The sequence below is a fragment of the Anneissia japonica genome, unplaced genomic scaffold (assembly GCF_011630105.1).
Source record: "Anneissia japonica isolate Jap-2015-1 unplaced genomic scaffold, ASM1163010v1 scaffold2652_len1590060_cov184, whole genome shotgun sequence".
Taxonomy (NCBI): Eukaryota; Metazoa; Echinodermata; class Crinoidea; order Comatulida; family Comatulidae; genus Anneissia; species Anneissia japonica.
Genome location: NW_022699919.1, coordinates 241,518 through 264,524, shown reverse-complemented (window position 1 = coordinate 264,524; position 23,007 = coordinate 241,518). Strand labels below are relative to the sequence as shown.

The 23,007-nt window shown below is 33.7% G+C and overlaps 1 protein-coding gene across 12 annotated transcripts in view; it reads left to right on the top strand.

The window, feature by feature from the left end:
* The window catches only part of LOC117103179 (PTB domain-containing engulfment adapter protein 1-like), a 39,627-nt gene that overhangs the window by 6,850 nt on the left and 9,770 nt on the right, over positions 1 to 23,007 (top strand). For 2 of the 12 annotated variants that reach the window (XM_033243684.1, XM_033243683.1), the window contains exons 1-12: positions 4,713 to 5,198; positions 6,080 to 6,144; positions 10,347 to 10,418; positions 11,805 to 11,903; positions 12,793 to 12,930; positions 13,561 to 13,677; positions 14,190 to 14,303; positions 15,837 to 16,026; positions 16,554 to 16,625; positions 19,179 to 19,238; positions 19,812 to 19,901; positions 20,597 to 20,724. In XM_033243684.1, the coding sequence (XP_033099575.1) occupies positions 4,937 to 5,198; positions 6,080 to 6,144; positions 10,347 to 10,418; positions 11,805 to 11,903; positions 12,793 to 12,930; positions 13,561 to 13,677; positions 14,190 to 14,303; positions 15,837 to 16,026; positions 16,554 to 16,625; positions 19,179 to 19,238; positions 19,812 to 19,901; positions 20,597 to 20,724 (1,407 nt within the window). In that variant the 5' untranslated portion in view covers positions 4,713 to 4,936. Of the gene's footprint in view, positions 1 to 2,048; positions 2,175 to 4,710; positions 5,199 to 6,079; positions 6,145 to 10,346; positions 10,419 to 11,804; positions 11,904 to 12,792; positions 12,931 to 13,560; positions 13,678 to 14,189; positions 14,304 to 15,836; positions 16,027 to 16,553; positions 16,626 to 19,178; positions 19,239 to 19,811; positions 19,902 to 20,596; positions 20,725 to 21,371; positions 21,425 to 23,007 lie in introns of those variants that run through there. The other 10 variants (XM_033243686.1, XM_033243687.1, XM_033243694.1 and 7 more) reach the window with 10 other exon arrangements.

The following is a 23,007-nucleotide window of genomic DNA, read 5'->3' as shown; positions in this document are numbered from 1 at the left end:
CATGTAGTATGTTATCTGGTGAAATCTGGGTGTTGGGGGAGGGGGGGCGGGGAAGGTGGAGTTGGCTTGTAACTAGGAAAACCCCAGTTTTTTCAGTAATGTATGCTTAATTCAATGCCAAATATTTGCAATAAGCCTGGCTTGACTCACCGCGGGTGAGATTTTCGTAATGTGACCGCATCTGCACCGACTCGCGCCTGGCGTGACCTCGATCTCAATCTACCTATCTCGATCCTGGCTCAGCACCCATATTGACCCTGGCGTGACCGAGATTGACATTTCCTCGTCGGCTGTCGACCAATCACAGTCGATGACGCCGTTGCGTTTAGAAGTTCTTGAATAAAAAACCAGTGAGTTCTTCATGTGTGTTCAATCAAGACGCAATCATTACTTTTCATAAAAGTTAATTCAAATTTTAATTAATAATAATGCGATTGATTTGGAGCGACCAGGAAACTGCTGACCTGGTAGGTTTGTGGGGCCAACCCGAGCTGAGAGACCGGATAGAAAATAAAAAAACAAACAACAAAACAAGAATTTTTAGCGTGCTTGCTGACAGATTAGCCAGTCTCGGACATGAGAAGAGAACGACGGCCCAAATTCAAACATAAGTGAAGGCATTGCGAGCCCAATACAAGCTGATAAAAGATCAGTTGAAGAAGAGTGGTTCGGGCACATCTGGTATAAAATCTTTGATTGCAATCCACCCAATCACACCCGCGTATATCAAATCACGTGAAACAGAGTTGGCCAAACTCTCTCTTTACGGCTCTGCTGTTTCGACTTTCATAATTTGGAGGTCAATCCAACTAGTGTGACCGACCCAGAATTTCGAGCCTGGCTTGAAATCTCACCCGTGTTGAGTCAAGCCAGGCTTGAGACGCTAGTGTGACCGTAGCCTGAGAATATTTGTAGAAGTCATGCCCTGGGCTGTTACCCAAGGACAGCCTATTACATAAGATTATTAATTATACACGAGGTGGACCTATTATAGTGTACACAAGGAATAATGAACTACGGTTAATGTTACCACTTTCCAATGTGAAAGGAATGGAAGAAAAACAACAGTTTTCACTGGTTTACGGGCTTAGAGCTTACATTCATATAGTTTGTTCGAGACCAAAAGAAAGCAAGACCTTTAACCTAATCCACCCAAAAATGTCCCAAATGTGGTCTTGAATTAGTGTGTCAAATAATTAATTTAATATGGAATTTATTTTCAGTTATAGATATTTTGTTTGAAAGTAGAAATAAAAAAAAAGATGCAAGAAATGTACTACCTGATTGGTTAATATGTAAATACTGTAACGCCTGTATTCTTAAAACGAACTTTAGTTGAACTTCGAACTAGAACTTCATTTAGGCTTAGTTGCAACTTCAACTTCAATTTGTATTCACAAACAATGTAGTCGAAGTTCTAACTACGACTAAATCAAGTCCTAGTTGTAGTTCAGCTGAAGACGGCTGGCAAGCAACAACTATCAAACTATACCAATGACTAGAGCTAATTTTAAATGATCCAGTAACGCGGATGAATATTAATCTGCCGTCTGTCTTTCAAAAACATATTTCCTCATAATAGACCATTATTCGTCTAATATTCTATAATAATTAATAACTATATTAGTCGTTAACATCTAATGACATAGAATATGAACTGTCACTGAAAATTTGCATGTCACTGAAATACATGTTAATTTCGCCTTTTGGAAGCTAAACGTAATGTCCCTTTTCTTGAACACACTGGAGATACATCAGACCTATTTATAAAATCGTTTATATTCACTTCACTTTATTGCAAGTTACAAATAGCACGTTTTTAGTGGAGTAAATATTTCAAGTCGTCGATTTAGCCTGACCCTACAGTAGGTTGACTAAAATAATCGGCCTGAGGAGGTATCATTTTAATTAAGGTTCACATGATTTAGTTGTATTGCTAGTCAAAGTTTGTTTTAAGAATATGAAATGACATAATTTTGAAGTTTCAGCTCGAACTACGACTAAAGTTCATTTTAAGAATACCGGGGTATATCTCTTCTTGTTTTCAGTAGTGTGCATCATCATTGTATCATCGTCCAGCTTACTTGCTGTTGTTGAATGGTCTGCTTGGCTGGATAGTGAGTGACTTAGAAAAGCAATGAATAGCAGATGGGGTAACAATAAACACCCACAAGGTAAAGAAAAAATCAACTTTATGGAGATTATTTTGAAATTATACTCAGTGGTGTTATTCTCATCAACTTTGGGGATCAATTACACATTCTGTACGCCATTGCAGAGATTAAACCAAAAGTGTGCCCACAAAAACATGAAAACTGTATACCTTGGTAGAATATATGAAGTGTTAATGCAATAGCGTAGCGCACTGGCATCATCACTATCGTAATCGTAAACCAGCTCTCGGTGAATTGAAATGGTAGGGCAAACAAAACTGATTTAAGTATATTAACACATTCAATTACTATCTCGTATCTTACTTCCTGTTTAGAATTTTGACGTCGTCGTGGATATATCTGTTATCTTTCGCCCAGTGCGCTGTACTTTTCACAATGTTAAAATGTATAGGAAACTACATAGTGGCATTAACTGTATAATAATAATCATAATAGGTAGGTTTTTATATGGCGCTCTATACATCTAAGTGCTTTGCCACATTATTACACCAGTCATTGGAATGATGCCTATGGGGGAAATTCCAAAGTTTGCTGCATTAAATATATATTTGCGTATTTTGCACTCAAACCTCCAAAGGTACCCACTTCTACTCCTAGGTGGAGAGAATCAATGCTTTTAAGTGCCTTGCTCAAGGACACAAGCGATATGCACAGCGAGAGGGAAACCAAACCTTTCCCGCTGCACTAAACCACTTCCACATCTCTGACCAGATGTTATTCGTGGTGTATTCCTGAATAATACCCCTCTTGTAAATGGTATTGCATGTTGAGTTTGCTGAAAATGAAATGAATGTAGACCATGGTATTTCTTGTTTATATAAATTTTGAATCAGTGAAATTTTGAAAACTTCTCACTTGTAATACATTTTTCCGATAATAATATAAATAATAATAATATGTCGGTCTTATATAGCGCTTCATGCATAAAGCCTCTAAGCGCTTCACATTACTACCCCGGTCATTAGATCAAACACATGTACTCAGCTCCCTGTTGAGAATTCCATAATATTGCAGCTAGTAATCAGCGCAGTTGTGTTTGAACCTACCAGGTACTCGCTTGGAGGGAGCAACCAACCATAGGTAAAGTGCCTTGCCCGATAAGATCAAACTAACCCCCTGGACTAGCTGGACCCCTTGTTAGAAATGTTTATAATTATCTTGAATTTTTGTAGTATTATTGTGAATGAATTTTGGTGGTTTGGTTTTGTAATTGTTTTTGGATGGAATTTTAATATGTTCCAGGATTTCAATAGATAAAGCAGATCAAACTAGGTTCACTAACACACTGAATATTTCGTTTTATAAAGTGATTTCAGGTAAGAATAAGACAAAGAACACTTACTGTTCATACTGCCAGCTACCACGCAGGGAGGGGATGCCCCGGACCTTTTTGGGCTTTCTTAAAAAAGTCTTGTGTCTGCAAAACACTCAATATTAAAGAACACCTACACACTGCCAGCTGTCACAGGGGAAGGGGAAGCCTTGAACCCTCTGGGGAAGGCTTAGTTTTCAAAAGTCTTGCTATTGCAAACTTGGAATCTCTGATAAAATGTATAGATTTTGCTTATGAAAATGTTGGTTGTTTGGTTTTGTATTGTGTTTGGATGGAATGCATTTTGAAATTGTTGAAGGATTCCAGTAGGTAAAACATTAACAAATTCTCTAAGGATATAGAGAAAGAATTTAGTTATGACATTAGATACCAAAGTGAGAACACAGTCACAACAGAGTAAGGCATGGTAAGGAAGGGGAAATACGAGTCTGTTTTGACGTTAACAAAGCAGGCCCATAGCCAAGTTCTTCCAAGGGTGGTTCTCTGGGCGTGGAGTCCAGGGGCCCCGGTGGGATGGGGGGGGGGCGAGCCTGAACCATAAAACCCCCCCCCCTGTCTATGGGCCACTATTTTTGCCTTGAATTACAGTATTTTTTTAGAGTCAGAGGAGAAGTTGCATTACCACCTTCCCAATCAGAAGACAAGTATGTACAGGATCACGTGAGGTCATTATTGTGATTGTACTCCTTAATATTCTGGTATATTTCTAATCCAGGACTCTGATCGGAGACCCTAGAGTATGTGTTCCCAAGGTTAGGAGACCTGTTGGAGTTGTACTCCCTGTTTGGATTTGTTCTCCCTGCTGGATTTGCATCCCTTGTCAACAAATGTTGATTATATTATCGTTATCGTATTATCGTAATAGTTTGTCTTATTTTTGTTTGTATTTTATTGGGAGTAATATTGTTCTGTCCATCCATGTATACAAGATACAAATAACATTTTAAGCATCATTAGTGCATATTTTGTTTTGTTTGACCTCAACTACAAACAAGTCAGTGTTATATTTATATTAACTTGAGCTTATGCCCTCAACATTGCGAAGTTTTTATAAACAACTGAGAGACCATAAATCGCCATTGAACAACACTACTTGAGGATCATGTTACAAATGATACTTTGACCCCTAGTCAGCGTTGACACTTGAGTGAACGACTCAACCGTGGCTTTAGTAAATTTGTTTTTAATGCTGGATGGATCAGCTGAGAGCCTGCCTTCTAGGTTGCAGTTTAGTACCATGTTGTCTCTGCACCAGAGAAGAATCAATTTTTAGCCTTTGAAATCAAGATTTTAAATATTAGAATATAAAGAAGATACAGTATTTTTAGCCTGTGTTCATTAGCTGTCAGGATTTATTTCTCCTGGTCTTTTGTTCAAGAGGTATTTAAACCTAATTGGATTCGCTGTTATTTTTCTGAGTGCTGATATTATGGAGAGGTTTACTAATGAAGATGACAATCCTTCCAGTACCAGCGAGTCGTCTAGTAGTACTAGTAGTATCATGAAAGTCTTTGATAGTAAGCTTAAAAGAAATGAAAAGAAGAAAGATAAAGAGAAAAAGGATAAGGAGAAGAAAGAGAAGGAATTGCAGAAAAAGAACGAAAGTTTGGAAAAAGTGGAGGAGAAAGGCGAGGAATCGGACGACAAAGTGAAGTATGTGATGACCGATGGGAATGAACCAAGAGAAAGAGGTAAGATGAGGATGACATAAACAGTACAGAAACTAACCTAGGGGTGCTGAGGACTGCTGGAAGCGCTCATGTTTTGACACAATGGAATATAGAGACAGTTCAATACCATTTTTGTGCACTTCAAATGCATTCTGTGATTGCGGTTCATTTTGGTTTTTTTTCAGTGATAACTACCTCAGTTATAATTTTTCACTTGGGTGTCATACCACAGATAGGCCATTCTGCCACTGGACATGAAGAAACCAGATATAAAAAAAAAATGATCTAGTATAGTTCTGCTCCATGTTATCTCCAAGACTTTGTCACTATAGATAAGGGCTCCTATATTCAAGCACCTGGAATTCTAACTACCCCCTTCCATCTGTTATTCTCCGACCCTCTTCCAATTAAAGTTACTCACAATGACTTGGCTTTTTCCATAGTTGTATTTATTACAGTATATTGTTGTCCACTGGTAAAGAGTACAAAACAGTTTATATTGATGATATTATTAATGGTAGTCACCAGGAATCTTGCATCTAAATTTTTATTGTCATTTTTTTGGAAATTCCATGAAAGTATCTTCAGTATTATTAATACTTTTTATGTGTAAACCTACTTCCACACTAATTTTACAAACAGGATTTCAAAGGATTCATTTAGAGTAAAAAAAGTATTTGTTTTCACTTCTGACTGAGCAGCAATTAAGGGTTGTAGATAAAATTGTGACATTTTATTTTCAAAACTGATGTTTTATACTAAGTTTTATTTTGAACATTTGTATTTTCTTATTTTTATGTGCTGTGTTACAGTTTTCATGTAGGTAAGTAGAGGTATAGCAGTTCGTTAGAAATGAATGAATGAAGTATGAATAAACTGTGCAAAAATGTTTTTAATTTCAGGGAGCAAGACATGGCCCCATGCTCCGGATACCCTTACCAAAGGACATGTGGTTTACAATGTTAAGGTAAATTATACTAACTAGTTAATTATTAAATTATAATAATTATTAAATTATATCATGTTGTAATCACAATTGATTAATAAAATTCATTAATTCCAAATAAAAAAAAATACTAGTTTCTCGTCCCCTCGCGCATCCATTTTCTCTGCTTCACCAATTTTTAATTTTTTTGTTATTTCCTTTATTTTATGAAATATATGAAAATCTGGCTAACTCACATCAGTAAAATTCCTCTCTTGATTGATTGTGGTTGGGGATACATATGGTATGGATCAGGTCTAGTGCTTTTTTTTAATTTGCTTTCAATGTGTCTACTTGGTAAAAGTGAGAAAGTAGTAGCTGTTTCCCATCGGCCATCTTGGATTTGTCATCTTGGAGAAAAAAAAAAAGGAAAAAAAAGTGCCCTTATTCTCCTTTTTTTCAAAATATAAGGATGAGAAACTACCTTTTTTTTTACTTGGCCTAAACTCATTCAGCTTTCAATTCATGAGAGGTAAATTATGCTAATATTAATTGATTAGTCATAATTATTATGTCACATACTTTTTGTTTACCTAATTGAATAAGTACCACTAGTAATTTGTTCAATTTATCTTGCAACTTTCATGGTGTTTGTTTTTATTTAATTTTTGTTAAACTCTTTGTTCAGTTATTTTCCTTTCTTTCTTTAGAGCTGTAAAATTACTGAGACTTTTTTGAACAGTACAGTAGGCCTTCTTCTTTCTTTGTGTTTCTACAAATGATGGATACCCCCAACCAAGAGCTCCTCTAATGTAAACACACATAAATCATATTAAGTGTTTTATCAAACAAATTGACATCCAATATGAGGAGTACTTAATGCTAGATTGTATCTTTTTTCACTGATCATTTTGCAATCACTGAATGAATAATACTGAAAAATATGATAATGTAATTTGTATAGTTTCCCAGGAGAAAAAAAGTCTGCTGTTCTTTTATTAGACAATGTAATTTTAATTCAAATCTTCCCTCACATAAGATAATGTATCTTAATAATCATGTATATTTTTTATAGGTAACAGAAACTATTTGCACATTGTTATAACAGTTGAAATAATGCAGTATACAATATTAATGTATTATTATATATTATTATATTATTTAAAGTAATAGAGTAGGCCTTCATATTCATTTTTATTAAAACAAGGTATATATTTTTTTAAGTAAGACCATTATTTGTGATCACCTAAGACCATTCCCTATCAAATCATTAGTTTAGTTTTATATTGAAACAATATTTATCACTGTATAAATAATATTCATTAGTACAGTGTTTACTATACTTTTCAAAACAATCTCCACTCTTTTGACAATGTTCTTTGTAACATAACATAGCTGAATGTTCCATGACAGATGTCACCCACTCATTCTTCCTGTCACAATCCTCTACTCTTTTTCTTTAACATAATATATAGGTGGGCCATATTGCACACAGGACCAAGGGCTTAAAAATCTCATTTGAAAGATGATGTGCTATTGAAACTTGTATCTCAGCAGTCTAGCTGAAACACAATGAGGACAGCGATGAGAATTGAACCAGGGACAGACAGATATGCACGGTTCAGTGCACATACAGTCGCTACCACCAGTTTAGCTGACCGTATTTCTGCATTAGCTAATTACTTTTCTTCTTTTCTGCCTTCCTGATACTCCCTTGTTCCATTACTATCAGTACAATCTGGGTTTATTGAATGCATTCAAAACCTGTGCTTGCTTGATGTCCCTATTCTCTTGAGCCCTCCAATTATGCTGGCTGTATACATCCATTGTATCATTTACTATATACATATATTCCATGTTGAAAAGGTTCATTAGTCTATGGCATTTCCTCCAACATTAAAAACATTGAGGTTTTCGGCGGTGTTTTCTACTTCCTGTTTAAAGACAGGCTCCTGAGGAAAAATATTTTTAGATATGTTGTATGAACTGATTTTTGTAAGAATAAAAAAATGTGATGGGCGAAATTTAAAAACTGGGGAAAAGGGGCATAACCACACTTTCTTTAAAATAAAATAACAAATTCTAATTTATTTGCTTATGAGTTGTTTATGTAAAGATTTGTTAAAATATGGTTTATTTGTTACAGGTTTTGATTAAATTATATATTAACATCAAAATGCTACACTACTCTGCTACTCATATATGCTATCAACATTAATTTTCACCATCTAATTAATTATTATTAATTAATTAATTAATTATTGATTTATATGATAGATAGACTGAATAAAATGAATTAAACTGATGATGTATTTGTCCTCTTAATGATAAAAAAAAATTATAAAAAATAATTTTGAAAATTAACTTGCTCATCTTTCCCATATAAATAATTAACTTGAGTATAGAAATTATTTAATTTTAGAAATGTGTACTCTGATTTGTATACTGGATAATGATAATGAAATTATATATTAAAGCACTGCCAGTATCTAGAAGTGTTTTCATTTTTTATTATGAAATTATAGGTAAACATTTTAAATACCATGATTTCTATGTTCAAGTTGATAAGTTGTGTGTTACTTCAAAATAAGCATTTTAATTTCAAAATTAAATTACTTTTATGATTTTTTTTTTTTGGGTATTTGGCATGGGACAGTGAACCTTCAATACTTTAACAGTTTGTTTTTCTGTCAAATGTGTGCCAAAGTTTACTGTGCACATTCTGGTTTTATGTGGAGGAAGGATTTAAGTGAGGGGAGTTTTTCACAGCAGGCAGAAGCATTTCTCAAGATGGTAATGAATTTGTATTACTGTTTAAGTCCCACAGCTTTAGACAATCCAATCTGCTGAGCAGCTGGCAATTTTCCCTCCTTTGAGGTTGGTGAAACCATGGTGCAATACAGTCAAGTTGAACCCTCACACCTACAATGAGTTTGACCTTTAAGGTGACAACATACAGTTGTGAACATTGTGTTTTTCGAAACAAAAGGAGCTGTTTGAACTTCAAATCTCAAATGTATTTTGCGATTATTTATGAGGTCGTAGGAAAGGAAACTAGGAAAAATTGAATTGATTTTTACGAAATACAGTATAATTGTAAAGCATTGGTGTGTCAAATAAAATATTAATTTGAATTAAAAAAAAATGGGAAGGCTTCCTCTGCTTCTTTACTCAATGGATCAACCACATGGGACATTATGTACCAGGTACCTGGATTTGACCCCTGGATGGTAATTACTATAATGGATAAGTGCCTTGCCTTTAGAAAGATAGAAACAGATAGCTGAAGCCTTTGATGTGAACCCCTTGCAGGGCTGGCTGGGTCCTTTGAGATGCAGGATTCTCCCGGAATTTGACAAGTTCCCCTGCACTTCTGGGAGCAAGCATATCTCCTAGAAAGTAACCATCTCCTGCAAATTTAGAATGTTATTACTACTGTATTATTAAATCAAATCTCTTTGAAGTAGCCTTGTCCATCTTTGCATCATTAGCATCCTATTTTTTGCTAATTTAAGACCACTTCATATCTGTTATCCAATGAATGACAGTCTACTAGACTCAAACCAAACATGAAGTGACTCAAGTCCAAGTGGCAGAGTGGTAACGCAGGGCCGCTGCTAACTACAGCCTTAACGTTGGTGCTGGTTTGAGCTGCTTCTCTCACAGGGTTTGGTTGGTAGAACCAAGTCTTCTCAGATAAGGACTTAAGTTGGGAGGTCCAGTGTACACATTTAGCTTGTGTTCACTTTAAATATCCATTGCATCTTTTGGGAAGAGTAGGAGGTTACCCTGATGCTATGGTTCATTTCAGCCCCGGTCGTTATGGAATGATGTGAACATGCAGCTGCTATAAGTGCCTCTCTACAGTGGGTGGCAGTCATTGATCAAGCGAATATGCAATTCAGCGTAATGATGACTGCAATTTATGGGTTATTCTCCTACCTTTACATTTACTGTACCTTTATAAACCTCTCTTCACAAACATGTAGATGCTGCATCTCCTCAAATGTTGGTGATTCCTTGAACAAGTTTAATTACACATAAAGAGAATTTTTTTGGAATGTGGTATATCTAAACAATTGCCATAGGGCAGTGGAACACAGGGCTAGGTTGAGTACAGATGGATTAGCTAGATTTATAGTAAGTGCCAGTGTCATTTGTTTCCATGGTTTTTGATAGAAGATGACCTATGTTCTTACCTATGTTACTGTAAACAATGATAATCTGTTTTTTTTTTCTCTTAGTTCTTAGGAAGTACTGAAGTGGAAAGAGCCAAAGGCGCTGACTTAGTTAAGGAGTCAGTCAAAAAGCTCAAGGTTTGTATTTGACAAATTATTTTACCTTTCACCTTTATGATTTTATGGTATATAATTATTATTATATTTGATATTTGAGGTATATTTATTTAATCTTCAATATTCTAAAAACGTATACATACTACAAGGCTGGATGTACAAAGGTAGAAAAAAAAATTTAAAAACAGCAGAAAAATGACAATGAAAAAAATACAGTCTAAGTTGACATAAACAATTGAAGGAATATTGAGAAATTATTAAAAAGCAATACAAACATCAAAGTGTATAAGCAGCTTATGGGACTCAAGAAACATTGGCAGATATACTTGATTCAAGTCATAAAAAAATATGGATGGACAATCCCTGCTTTGTTTTATGCACTACATCTACACATTAATCTAATCTTCCTTACAATGTTTTCTTTAATAAATTCCCCAACAACATTCCATCGTGTGGGGCTAGATACTGAAAAAAACATGGTGTTGCTTTTAATAGAGATGATGTTATCACAAGAAAACATTGTTTTGTGAGATGTCTCCACAACTTTGGAATTTATATCTTGAACCCTGTTTAGCAATGTAAATTATAAGAGACACTACGACATAGATAAATATAAGAGACACTACGACATAGATAAACATGCAAAGCAGGTGCGATTAAATTGGAATGTGGATGTTTGATGTGCGTACATGAAAAGATTTGCTAATATACAGTACAGCTGCGGGCAAAACATTTGTATGGCTTTTATATTAGAGAATGTTTTAATTTATACCATCCATAATTCTTATTGCCTTGAACTACTCTCTACTCAATAATTATACATTTGTTGTGAGAATAGTACAGCAATGATTGTGTCTAGACGTGATTTCAGATACGGTACAGTAAACACAACATAACAGCCAATGAAAAATGGAAACCTTCTAAAAGATGATTAATTTTAAGCAAGCATTGGATGATTAAATTCAATGTTACCAGATCTGGAAAAACCATTTGTTCATAGGAAAAATTTTAAATTGAGTTGTTAGTGTTTTCAGATTCCTCATGAATTTTTTATTAAAACAATGTTTATTTGGTCAAAATTGGTTAAGTATTGTAAATAAGTTTAATTTATTGGATATCAGCCATGTAGGTTTTGAGAAAATAGCTTCCAAAGATTCCAAATCAATAGTTAATTATTAAGATTTTAAAAATAATTTAATATACTTTTCATTTAAATTAAGTGATTGATATTTTGCAGAAATGTTCAATATATTGTCTCTTATAAAATGTAAAAAACTGAAAATGTTCAAGATTCCGATTCTCACACGTTTTGGGTGCTTGTGGGAAATTATAAATTGCGACAAACAGAGAGTTTTGCCAGAGCCAGTCACAAATGCTAATGATTGAACTTCCTTTTGTTGTTTTTAGTTCAATCGCCATGTGAAGAGGTCGGAGGGGTTGAAACCCCGCAAAGTAGAGTTGACCATCTCAGCCGATGGAGTAGCACTTCAAGATAGAGCCACTCGTGTAAGCCTTGGTTTAAACATTTTCATGCTACAATATGTATTAACATTTTATCAAAAAAAATTTGGATATAAATTAAAGATAATAGATGTTTGTGTCAAAATTTTATCAGAGAGTTTTTATTTCATTCTTAGTGAATGAATCGCCATTTATTAGACAATGAAATAAACTGTGTGAGGTTCTGTAAACAAAATCTCAATACTACACTGAAGAAGTAGAAGTATTTTTTGTTAGAGAAAATATTGTCTTTTTGCTGCACTGCACTCCAACCATGTTAATTTAGAAGGATTTCTGGAGTTTTAATTTTCTCAATTAGTTACTCATAACATCTTCGAAGTAATTATTTAAAAAATTTGTACAAAAAATTTGCAAGTATATTGGAGAAATGCTGAAATAATATGTTCGACAAAAAGCTAATAAGTAAATCCTTTTTTAACTTAAATGGTCGTAGTCTGTTTCAAAAACAAATTAATTTTCATGACTGCTATCCTTACTGAAACTACAAAATAAAATTGGGCCAAACTCTCTCTTTCTGGAAGAAAATGATCAATACTATTACTATTAGTACAATTAGGCTACAGATGAAATAATAGCTTAGTTTTAGTATATATTCTATTACAGTTGTCAAAAGCTAGCCTTCCAAATTCAGTGCTTTTCATATGCTGTAATTTTCTCGAAATAGACTGCAGTTCTAACAATTTATTTCACATCTCAATTAGAAATAAAATCTCTACTTGTGGAACTTGTGATTAAAAATATATATCATATGAAGAAAAGAGATTCTAGATAATACTAGAAACAATGAATTTTAATGAAGATACCTTTCATATTATTGCAACAAATAAGAATTGTAACTTCCTAACACAGTTTGTTAATATTTTAATAATTTTAGGAGAAGCTGTATACATATCCATTACATAGGATCTCTTACTGTGCAGATGACAAGTCCGACAAGAGAATATGTGCTTTCATAGCAAAGGAACCAGGTAGTGATAAGCATATTTGCTTTGTTCTTGACAGTGAAAAGTGTGTAAGTAATCCCAGCATTACCATGTCAATTATTATCAGTGTTATTATTTAAGTTATTTCGCTCAAACACAATAATGTTGAGCTGCAATAAAGGATATTGTATTTTTTTTTTTTTTGAGAATGCTTAACTAGATAACCAACTCATTGCCTTTGTTCCTTTAATTGAACACCCCCATGAAGAAATAGAACTGTCTGTTCCATGGCACCATATTATGATACTGCCACTGCCCTCATACACGTCTTTATTTATTTTTTGCCATTAATGCGACAGCAATAGTGTTGCTGTAGTAAAGAGAGTAGCATCTCAATCGATTTCATGAATACTTATTGAGATAAACCAACTAATCACCATTATACGTTTAAATGATCTCCCCCCATAAAAAAAAATAGAACTGTCTGTCTCAGGGTACCATATGGTGACACCAGTGACTGTATACTGAGTTCCAGCAAATGATATACCTGTATTATCAATTTGTATTTTATTATAAGGCTTAGCAAGCCATAATAATTTTCAGTCATAGAGAAATAGGAATATAAAAGCAAACACCCTCTTTTGTAAGAAATTTTTACAAAATCTTAGTATGTATTTTAATTATCTAATCTGTAACATCTATTAATGATTTTGTTTCAGGCTGAAGAGATCACATTGACCGTTGGCCAAGCTTTTGATCTTGCTTACAAGAAATTTCTGGACACATCTTCAAAAGAATCAGATTTAAGGAAACAGATCACCAGCCTCCAAAGAAAGGTGTGTAATATTCAATAAATAAACTTCAAATGTTTTGTGTTTATCTATCTATTTTTAAATTTAAATACCTTGATTTTTAAAATACCTACATTTTGGTGTCCTCTGTATAGAAATGTTGAGGGTTTTTTCCAGATTTTTAATGGAAAATTTTACTAGTAAAACTTTTTTATCATTAAACTGTAAATTGTAGACAAACAGCACTTTACAGACTAACAAATTTTATTGAACCACGAGCATTCGACCACATCAGGTGAATTCAAATTCACCTGATGAAGACCACAGTGTGGTTGAAGCTTGTGTGCCGATAAAATTTGTTACATTCATCTGATGACCAACCACTGTGTGGTCGAAAGCTTGTGCGGCAATAAAATGTGTTAGGCTGTAATGTGCCGATTGTCTACAATTTACTATTTATTATCTAGACTAACTCTGCTACAATCTCTGTTTCATCATTTTTTATCTGGAAAATGTAATAATTTTTACATTTAGAATTATATGTTGGTTTCCTACAGGTCCAGTCCCTTGAAGTAGAAAATGCTAAGCTGAAGATGAGGATAACAGAGCTGGAAGGGTTACCTGGTTTGCCGCCCTCGTACCACGAATCAAACGCACAAGTCTCAGAGCCTGTGAGTGTCTGTTATTCCTTAGTAATAAGTAGAGAGGCAAACATTTTAAAAATGAATAATTCGGAATTCGTTTTTTGGAAAACCACAGATAGTCTTCCTCTGAGAATTTGCTCTTAGAGAAATTTAGATATTAATTATATTATCGATAGTAATATCATAAATATGTTTTAAATATTATCCATTTTTTCTATATGATCAATAATTCTCATAAAACGCAGATACTATGTGAGAGGTGTGAATGGCATTGGGCTCAAGAATATACCTTTTCAGAATGTCAATCAAACTTCACAACTGACCAATCGGAAGAGAGCCTGGAATATGCGCATGCCCTAAAAACACTAGTGTGTTTCAACAAATGCACATTTCTAACAAAATGTACATTTACACTGTCGTTTTGTGTTACCTTAGCAATAATATTCAAGGGACAAGGGTCAGTGGAAAAATCCATAATACAGTTGATGATCTATTTTGAAAAGTTCGTAAACTCCACTGAAATGGATGAATACTTTTTAATCAATGCAAATTTTTACATTTATTAAATTACCAAGGATCAAGTACATATATACAGTATGAAAAAATGAGTAGGTAGAACTTTTTTGACTAACGATGAATTTTAGTTCACAAGCCTTCGCTCCAGTCAGTGGGGCTTCAGGGGAGTGAAGTGGGTTCACAAGATACAGCAATATTCATGGACATCAAATTGATATGATTGGATAAAGCTAAATATATTTGATAATAAATCGGATTGGATAGAGAAAACAAAGAAGTAAAATATATACAGTAGTAGTTAGAGCAGGAACTAAATTTTTTATTTTAGAATTACTTTTCAATTTAGGTTTATAAATTGTAATATTATTTTTTAACTGTACATGGTATCTCTTCAGTAAAGTGGGCTATAACCTCACTTTACAGGAAGAGCAACCTATAATTAAATAGATCCAGGTACACAAATATATCCATAGTTAAAACTAAGCTAAGCTTAATTCAGTCTTGAAACTCGACTTAGCTCAACCCAACTACAGTAGTTGCCGTTGTACTCCTTTGACTACTACTACACCACCACTTAGAACTAGTTGCCCAAAATGTTGCGTCCAACTGTAATTATTCACAACTAGTTGCCTTTGCAATGCTACCATAATTGATACATTTTTGACGCATGACTAGTGTTACTGGGTTACTACGTTCACATGACAAATTTCCATCACTTGTCAGTTACTTGAATTTTAGCAAATAGAACAATGGTAACTGAGAGCAATCGAGTGGAACTGGTGTTGTTTCAGTTACTGTGGATCACAATAGTGTGTATGTCGCCTCAGATTGCCGGCCAGTTACACTGAGTTCTACTATAATAGCTGGATTGCTCATCGGCCAATCCTTGTACAGGAAAAAGTGGTCACTTCAGAAAGGTCCATTAGTTGAGTCAAGAGACAAGCTCAGCTTAAGTGTTTGCAAATAGTAAATGATAATGTCTGTTTTAGTAAGACTTGTAAATAAACCTAACGTTTGCTGATCAATCTTCTCGTATTCTTGTAGGCTCAGACTGGTAATTTATTTGACGTGGACCCCTTCAGCTCATCTGCCCCGTCAGCACCTCCAACAGCTTATCCAACAGAGCCCATCAATGGGGCTTCAGTGGGAAATGGTCAGGCTTCCAATGTATTCGAAACTGACGCTGGTATTCGTAATGGTCACAGTGTTAGCAATTCCAGTAACGGCATTCCAGGTACCTCTAAATTGTTTTGATTGATGTATCCGTTTACAAATTACGTATGAATATTATTGTTTTTCATTGTTGATGTATAGTGTGTATATTTATCAATAGAATATGTTTGTTAAATCGTCACCCTTATATTGATGTTCATTATTGTCATCACCCATTAAATATCACCAAATCCATCATCATCATTGTCGTCTTCATCATCATCACTGTCGCCATCATCACAATTTCATCATGCTCATTAAATCTTTAGCATCCTCATTATCATCATCATAACTATTAAACTCATAATCACATACTCATAAACATCCATTGCCTTTATCATCATCCCACCACCATCATCCTCATCCTAATCTTCAACAGTTTTGTCATAATCATTGTCATATTCATCATAATTATCATTGTCAATATCGTCATAATTTTTGGCATCCTCACTTGGTGTTTCCCTATTGGTGTTGTTTGTAGTTCCCTTTAGTGTGTTCTACCTTATGCTATTTTGTTATTGATGTTTTCATTGTCTTCTCCATATATAGTTTTACCAGCTCCACCTCAAATTGTCAAAGCACGAACTGGTCCTCATGTTCATGATCCATCTTCTCCTACCTGTTGAGTATTTTCTGTTTGTTGTTTCCTCACAGTTACTGTCTTAAAACCTATCAACTTATTGGTTGACTCGCATTTAAATAATTTAAGCCAGACTCTGGAGGAAAGGAAATTTTTTGATACATTGTGAAACTGATTTTTCTAAAATATGAAAAGGGTACTTGATGAAGAACTTTGGAACAGCTAATTAGGTACAAATTATTTAATGTTAAAAATCTAGAAGGAAAGGGAGCATACTCATACTTTTTTCCCAACCTTTTTCCCCCACCTTTTCCCCTCAGTTATTAAATATTCAAAAATCTGTGTCTCATTAACCATCTCCGAATATTTCTTCAAACCCCCTTTATTGTACATTATACAGTATCATTTGTACAATATATCAGTAAATGTTTTTCCTCCGGAGCTTGGCTTTAATCTTTCTTTTACATGTTTAAAATAACCTTTTTATCATGGTAATTAGCTGTTGTGCAGCACATAGACTTATTTATACCCAATTCATACAATGAAGAAAATTTACTGGCATCCAGTGCTAGGGAAAATATAGCACGCATCGCCTGCTACATTACCCACTTGTGAATGCGCATCTCTGTGAGAGATAAGCACACATCCTTTGGAATGTCCATGTAAGAAAAATGGACATTGCAGAGGCATGTAGCACATTCTGAAGTATTTAGCATAGATCTCTGCACATGGCAAGAGAGCATAGTCTATCTTTCACTGTGTTATCGTGTACATCTCAATGTCTGCATGTTGATTATACCAACATCTTGCAAGTTTGAACTTTACTCATGTGACAGTAAATTTGGTGGGACTACCTCGGGAAGTCCTATAACATTTTACTGTAGCATGCGTCTTGTGTAAAATATGTCTGTTATATATTCAGTATTGTAATTATACTGTATGTATACAAATATTTACTGCGTATGAGGGGAATGGTGAAATCTATTGCCCCAAAGTGATGGGGAGACCATAGCCTACTTTCTTCCCAAGGGCAGAAGCCCTGTGTGGAAGATAGGCTATGGTCCCCACGTCACCGAGGGGCTATAGATTTCACTGTTCCCCGAATCGAATCTAAAGCAGTCAGTATTTGTTCCATGAACCTCATCATACACAGATTCTACGACGTCTAAGTAAGTAATGAAAAGAGTACCGAACAAGTAGGCCTAGGCTGTCATAGGGCCAATCGCTCAGTGTCATAGAGGTCGCGTCACTTTACCGTCTGTGCATGTCATAAATTACACGGCGACATTATAAGTTCTTTCGTTCCCCGGGAATTTATGAACTATCATTCAGCTTACGTCATAGTGTAATTGTTGAAGTTATTACCCGCTTTTTAACCAATCAGATGCCTAGAAACAATGTATGCTGTTAAAATAATAATACTTCATATAATTCTTGTAAAGTAATATAATGGGATATTATGAGACAACTGCTTTGGTTTTTGACATAGTTTTGTGTTCTGCAAACATTAAATCATACTGAAGCTCTGTCCTCGCTACAAAATTTTGTATGCCCATGTATGTGAGGTCCCACCGCAAAATGAGGCACGTTGTTGGTGAAGTCATATTAAGATATTCATCAAAATTTTCACCAAATTGTTTTGAATACTTTACTGCTATTAAAAGATGTGACACAAGAATAAGGTGGGTGAACCTAAAACAACGATCAAAAATCATACGCCGCCATCAATTTGAACAAATGAATGCACGCCCCCATAAAAACGCATCACGTGCGTTCACAAAGTGCTCGTCGGTGTAGAAAAATTGTTTGGAGATAATTGGGCACACACTAGTGGCCGGAAGTGCAGTTATACTTAAAGATGTTTCTTTGTGTAGAATAACCCCAAAAATGGAACTGGTGTGTAAGTCTGGCAACCAAAAACTGCCAAAATTGGAAATTATTTTATGATAGTTTACCTTTAAAATGAATTTTCTTACTATAAAAGTGCTTCTCATGCATTCTGTTGTTCTAGTCTTATTATTTGTACCGGTTTGTTTATTTTTTAGGCTGATTTTCTCAAAATCTGGTTCTCATACACCTAAACTTCAAATTGCTCACATCACTTCTCACCCAAGGAAAGCCATTCACATACCAAATCAAAGCTTATGATGTGATCTACCCAAATATGCTATTAACTCAATTTTTGATTTTCCAACCATGAGACTCATTTTGTGGTGAAACCTCACATATTGTCATAATGTGCATAGTATGATAATGATGTGATGTCATCACGACTATATTTAGGCATGTTTTTGTCAAATAAAATGTGATAGTAGTCTTGATATAAACCAGATTTAGGAACATTACATATTTCTGTATAGTTTGTCATGTAACATGTCTATTGTTCTATAGTTTGTTATTGCTTTGTTTTTTAATTAGATGTCGTGCATAATAATGAAATCTCGTATGCTTTATTAAACAATGAATGTTATTAAAATTATAAATATATTTAATCAAATGGGAGATAAGGTTATATTAAAATAAATTAAATATCAATTAAATTGGCTGAATAAATAAATAAATGCATTGATGAATGATGATATCTTTCGTTACAGCAATTCCTCCCCCTCTTTCAAGTTCTCGGAGACCTCGACCTCAAGGGCGCCCTCAAGCAGGTATTTTTTTCTTCTACGCACAGATTTTCTATTTTATGTCAAACGTATCTTCTGTAATGTTGCAGCATGCTATAGTCTGATAAACTATTATTGTTAGATGGTAACAATATTTTTGGTGGTAGTCACTGTTAGCGGAATATTCTCACAAAGAATAGCTAAAATAGAATAAGCATCGCAGCAGTAAAGACAAATTTAGTAGCTTCAATATGGTGCTAATTCAAAAGAGATTCTTTTATCTTTTACTGTAGTTCCTCATGTACTTGGCAATTGTAATCACGCCTGACTCCCCCTTCCCGATTTATTTCCCTTTATCCTGTAATGCTTGTATGTATTTGGAACAGACCAGGGGATATTATCAGACTCACTGGAAATATAAAAAATGATACAATAAATGCACCCTCTTCCACCCCCTCCTTCATTGCTGTGCCAAATTTCAGCTGATGATGCCATACTTTTATTTCCAATTTATCCATGGTTAATAATCAACAATGCACTTTTACTGTAAACTGTTTTTGCTTCTATTTTGCATGAATGTCATGTGCTTTTCTTGATTTTGTGATCGTCTTTTCTTAGGCCTAGGCCTTGTCCCACCTCCTGGCAAACCAAGCTCAGCCAGCTCTGGCCAAGCTCAAGCTCAGTCTAGTTTTATTAATTTTTCTGCAGGTGATGTTCCATTTTCTGTTCTTGTATTTCTTTTCAATGTGTGCTTCCTTCTGTAGTTTGTTATTGCTTTGTTTTTTAATTAGATGTTGTGCATAATAATGAAATCTTTGTATGCTTTATTAAACAATGAATGTTATTAAATTAGAAAAATATTTAATCAAATGGGAGATTAGGTTATATTAAAATAAAGTAAATATCAATTTAAATAAGCCAAATACAATTGATGTTAACTTATGCAAGTTCTTTCATGTTGTCAGTAGGACTTCATTCGATTGTATGAACATGGATTTATAAAATTAGATTAACTTTATACCTCCATGCTGTGAGTTAATTGTTCTGGGTATTGTGTTTGATGAAGTCTTACTGATAACACAACAAAATAAATTATCAATCATTTTATTAACATATAATCTAAAGTGCTGTCCTCACTATCAAATGTTATGTGAAAAGAAACTGTGCCATATTTGGGTGTAATATGACATCATCATGACTTTATATGGGCACATCACACAAATTTGTAATATAAAATTTTATAGTTTTGACAAAGCTTACATTTACATATTTTATTTATTTTTATTTTTTTATTTTTTTATTTTTATTTTATTTTATTTTTCAAATAGGATGCATTCCCAATGGAATTTGAATAGTGTGGAATAAACAAAATGAAATAAAAAATTATTGTTTTTCCCCTAAAGTAGGTGGTGCTGGTGATCCGTTTGGACAAGCTCCATTTGGCCAGACTGTAGTGACCAACCCATTTGAAGTGACGCAGCCTAGCATTGAGTTTGATAGTCCCGCAGACAGACAGATGAGGGAGATGCAGGTAAGCCTGGCCCTTGATATGGCCTAGCTATTTTCCAATATAACACCCTGTCCAGACTATCAAATTTGATTTGACAAAAACATGTGACATCCCTAAATATGGTCATGATGACATCATGCCATTACCATATATAGGCATATCATGACTATATATGGGCATATCCTAGTTTTATTTCAAAGACAATTTGATAATCTGGACAGAACCTTACATTATGATGAGCCAATAGTTTCTCTGCTTGACACAGGTCCTATGAAAGTCCTTCTCATTCTCATTTTCACTCTATTTTTCTAAATAAAGTATCTTTTCTTAATCTTGGACCATTAATCCATCTGTAAATCAATATATTGTATTAAGATCTTATTCAATAGATTCATAAGCATTGTTCCTATATTATTTGCATAGGCTCTAAATTTCTTATTAAATTGTCTGTAAATTCGCAAACGCATAATTTGTTGATCTGTCTCACTGGAATATGATTCTATTTATTTCTTTAAATTAGATTTAGTTTTTATATATATTGCCTTTCTCTTTCTAAAAGTTATGGTAAATAGCAGTGGAAACTTTAGTGTAGTTATACATTTATTGTCTACTGCCCTCATAATTTTGATGATTGCTATTATTGCTGTTATTGTTTTACACTTTCACAGCTCAATCAATCTGACCTTTTGGGTCCAATAGATCTTCCTGATTGACTTCTAAGGTAACAATAAAGTGTCACCCGTAGGGCTTGTGTCACCTGTGACGCCTTTTGTCACCGGTAGTGTTTTTTTTCATCTGTGATACTTGTGTCACTGTGGAACATTTGTCACCTTTGGTGCTCATGTCACCTGTACTACTTGTGGTGTGTCATGCGTGGTTCACAATGACTTGAAATTTTCGAAGTTGGCTTTATCCCATTTACTAATCATAAATGCTTAATTTAAAGAAATATTAATATATGTGCTTATTTCATAGAGTGCTATTTTAAAATTGCCTAGTAAAAACTATCAATTCTCTGTTTTTTAAAACATTGGAATTAAAACCTTAGGATGAAATAAAAAAAAAGTTAAAAAAACAGAAAGGAGAGAAAAAACAAATCAATATTTAATAATATTAAATTATATTTACCCTCAATATTATAATAGGCTACTATGATTTGCTGAATGTAAAATATATTAATATCTTACGATTATTAGATTTAATAATTTACTGATAATAATTTGATATTGTAGCACATATTGTACATTGCCTATACTGTATACGCTTTATACCAAATTTTCAAGGAAAAATGTGAGAAACTGTGGTCAACTTAAAAAATAATTATGGGTGCCATATGTCCGATTCTTATAATGTAGTAGCTACATAGTTAGCACTGGACATGAATAAAATAATGTTAATCCACTCATGCAAAAATCTAGAATTATTTATATGCCATGATTTATATTGATTTGTAAAATAGAGTTTTAAATAATGTTAATAATTATAATAAAAACATTTTTTTTATAAGAATTTTTCTTGTGCATGACTTCTTTCACTGCATTTTAGTTGGTTTATTTTATTTTTTGCTGTGATTATTTTGAAAATATTTTAAAAATTCGTCTCTTATACACATCTAGATGTGTATAAGAGACAGCTTTTATTGTGTCTGTTTATTTTATCAGTTTATCTTAAACCTATTGTGAATGGAAGATGTAATTTTAAGTACTTCCAATAGTTTGCCCTGCAGAAATCCATCCCAGAAAATAATGTGTATCTCACCTGCCACCAATTCTTATGCTAACTAATATTAAACACATTATAAATATGCATGAAAGTGGTTTCAAAAATCTTGCTCATTTTTTCTCATTCAAGGTTTACATTTTAAGCCATGGTGAATGGGAAAATATTCTAATTTCTAGTATTTTCAATGATTTGGTCTACAGAAATTCATCCCTGAAAATAATTTGCATTTCTCCTGCCATCTTTTCTTATGCTAACTTTAAGGATTAATTTAAAGTATGCATGAAAGTGGTTTTGAAACTCTTTCTCATTTGTTCTTATTCAAGGTTTTTCTTTATATTCAAAGATTGGGATTTTTTTAAAATGTTCATTATTAAAAGAAATATCTATAACACAAGAGGTACTGAAGTTTAAATAATGTTGAACATTGATATATATAGAAAAGGTTTTAACATTGTATCTAGGTTGATTTATTCTTTATTTCTTGCCCAACGATGTTTAACTTTGTTTTGTTTGTGAAAAGTCTTTTCCATTGAAATTTGTAGCTTTTCAAAATACTTCAATTGTTCCTTTGATTTGGTTTTT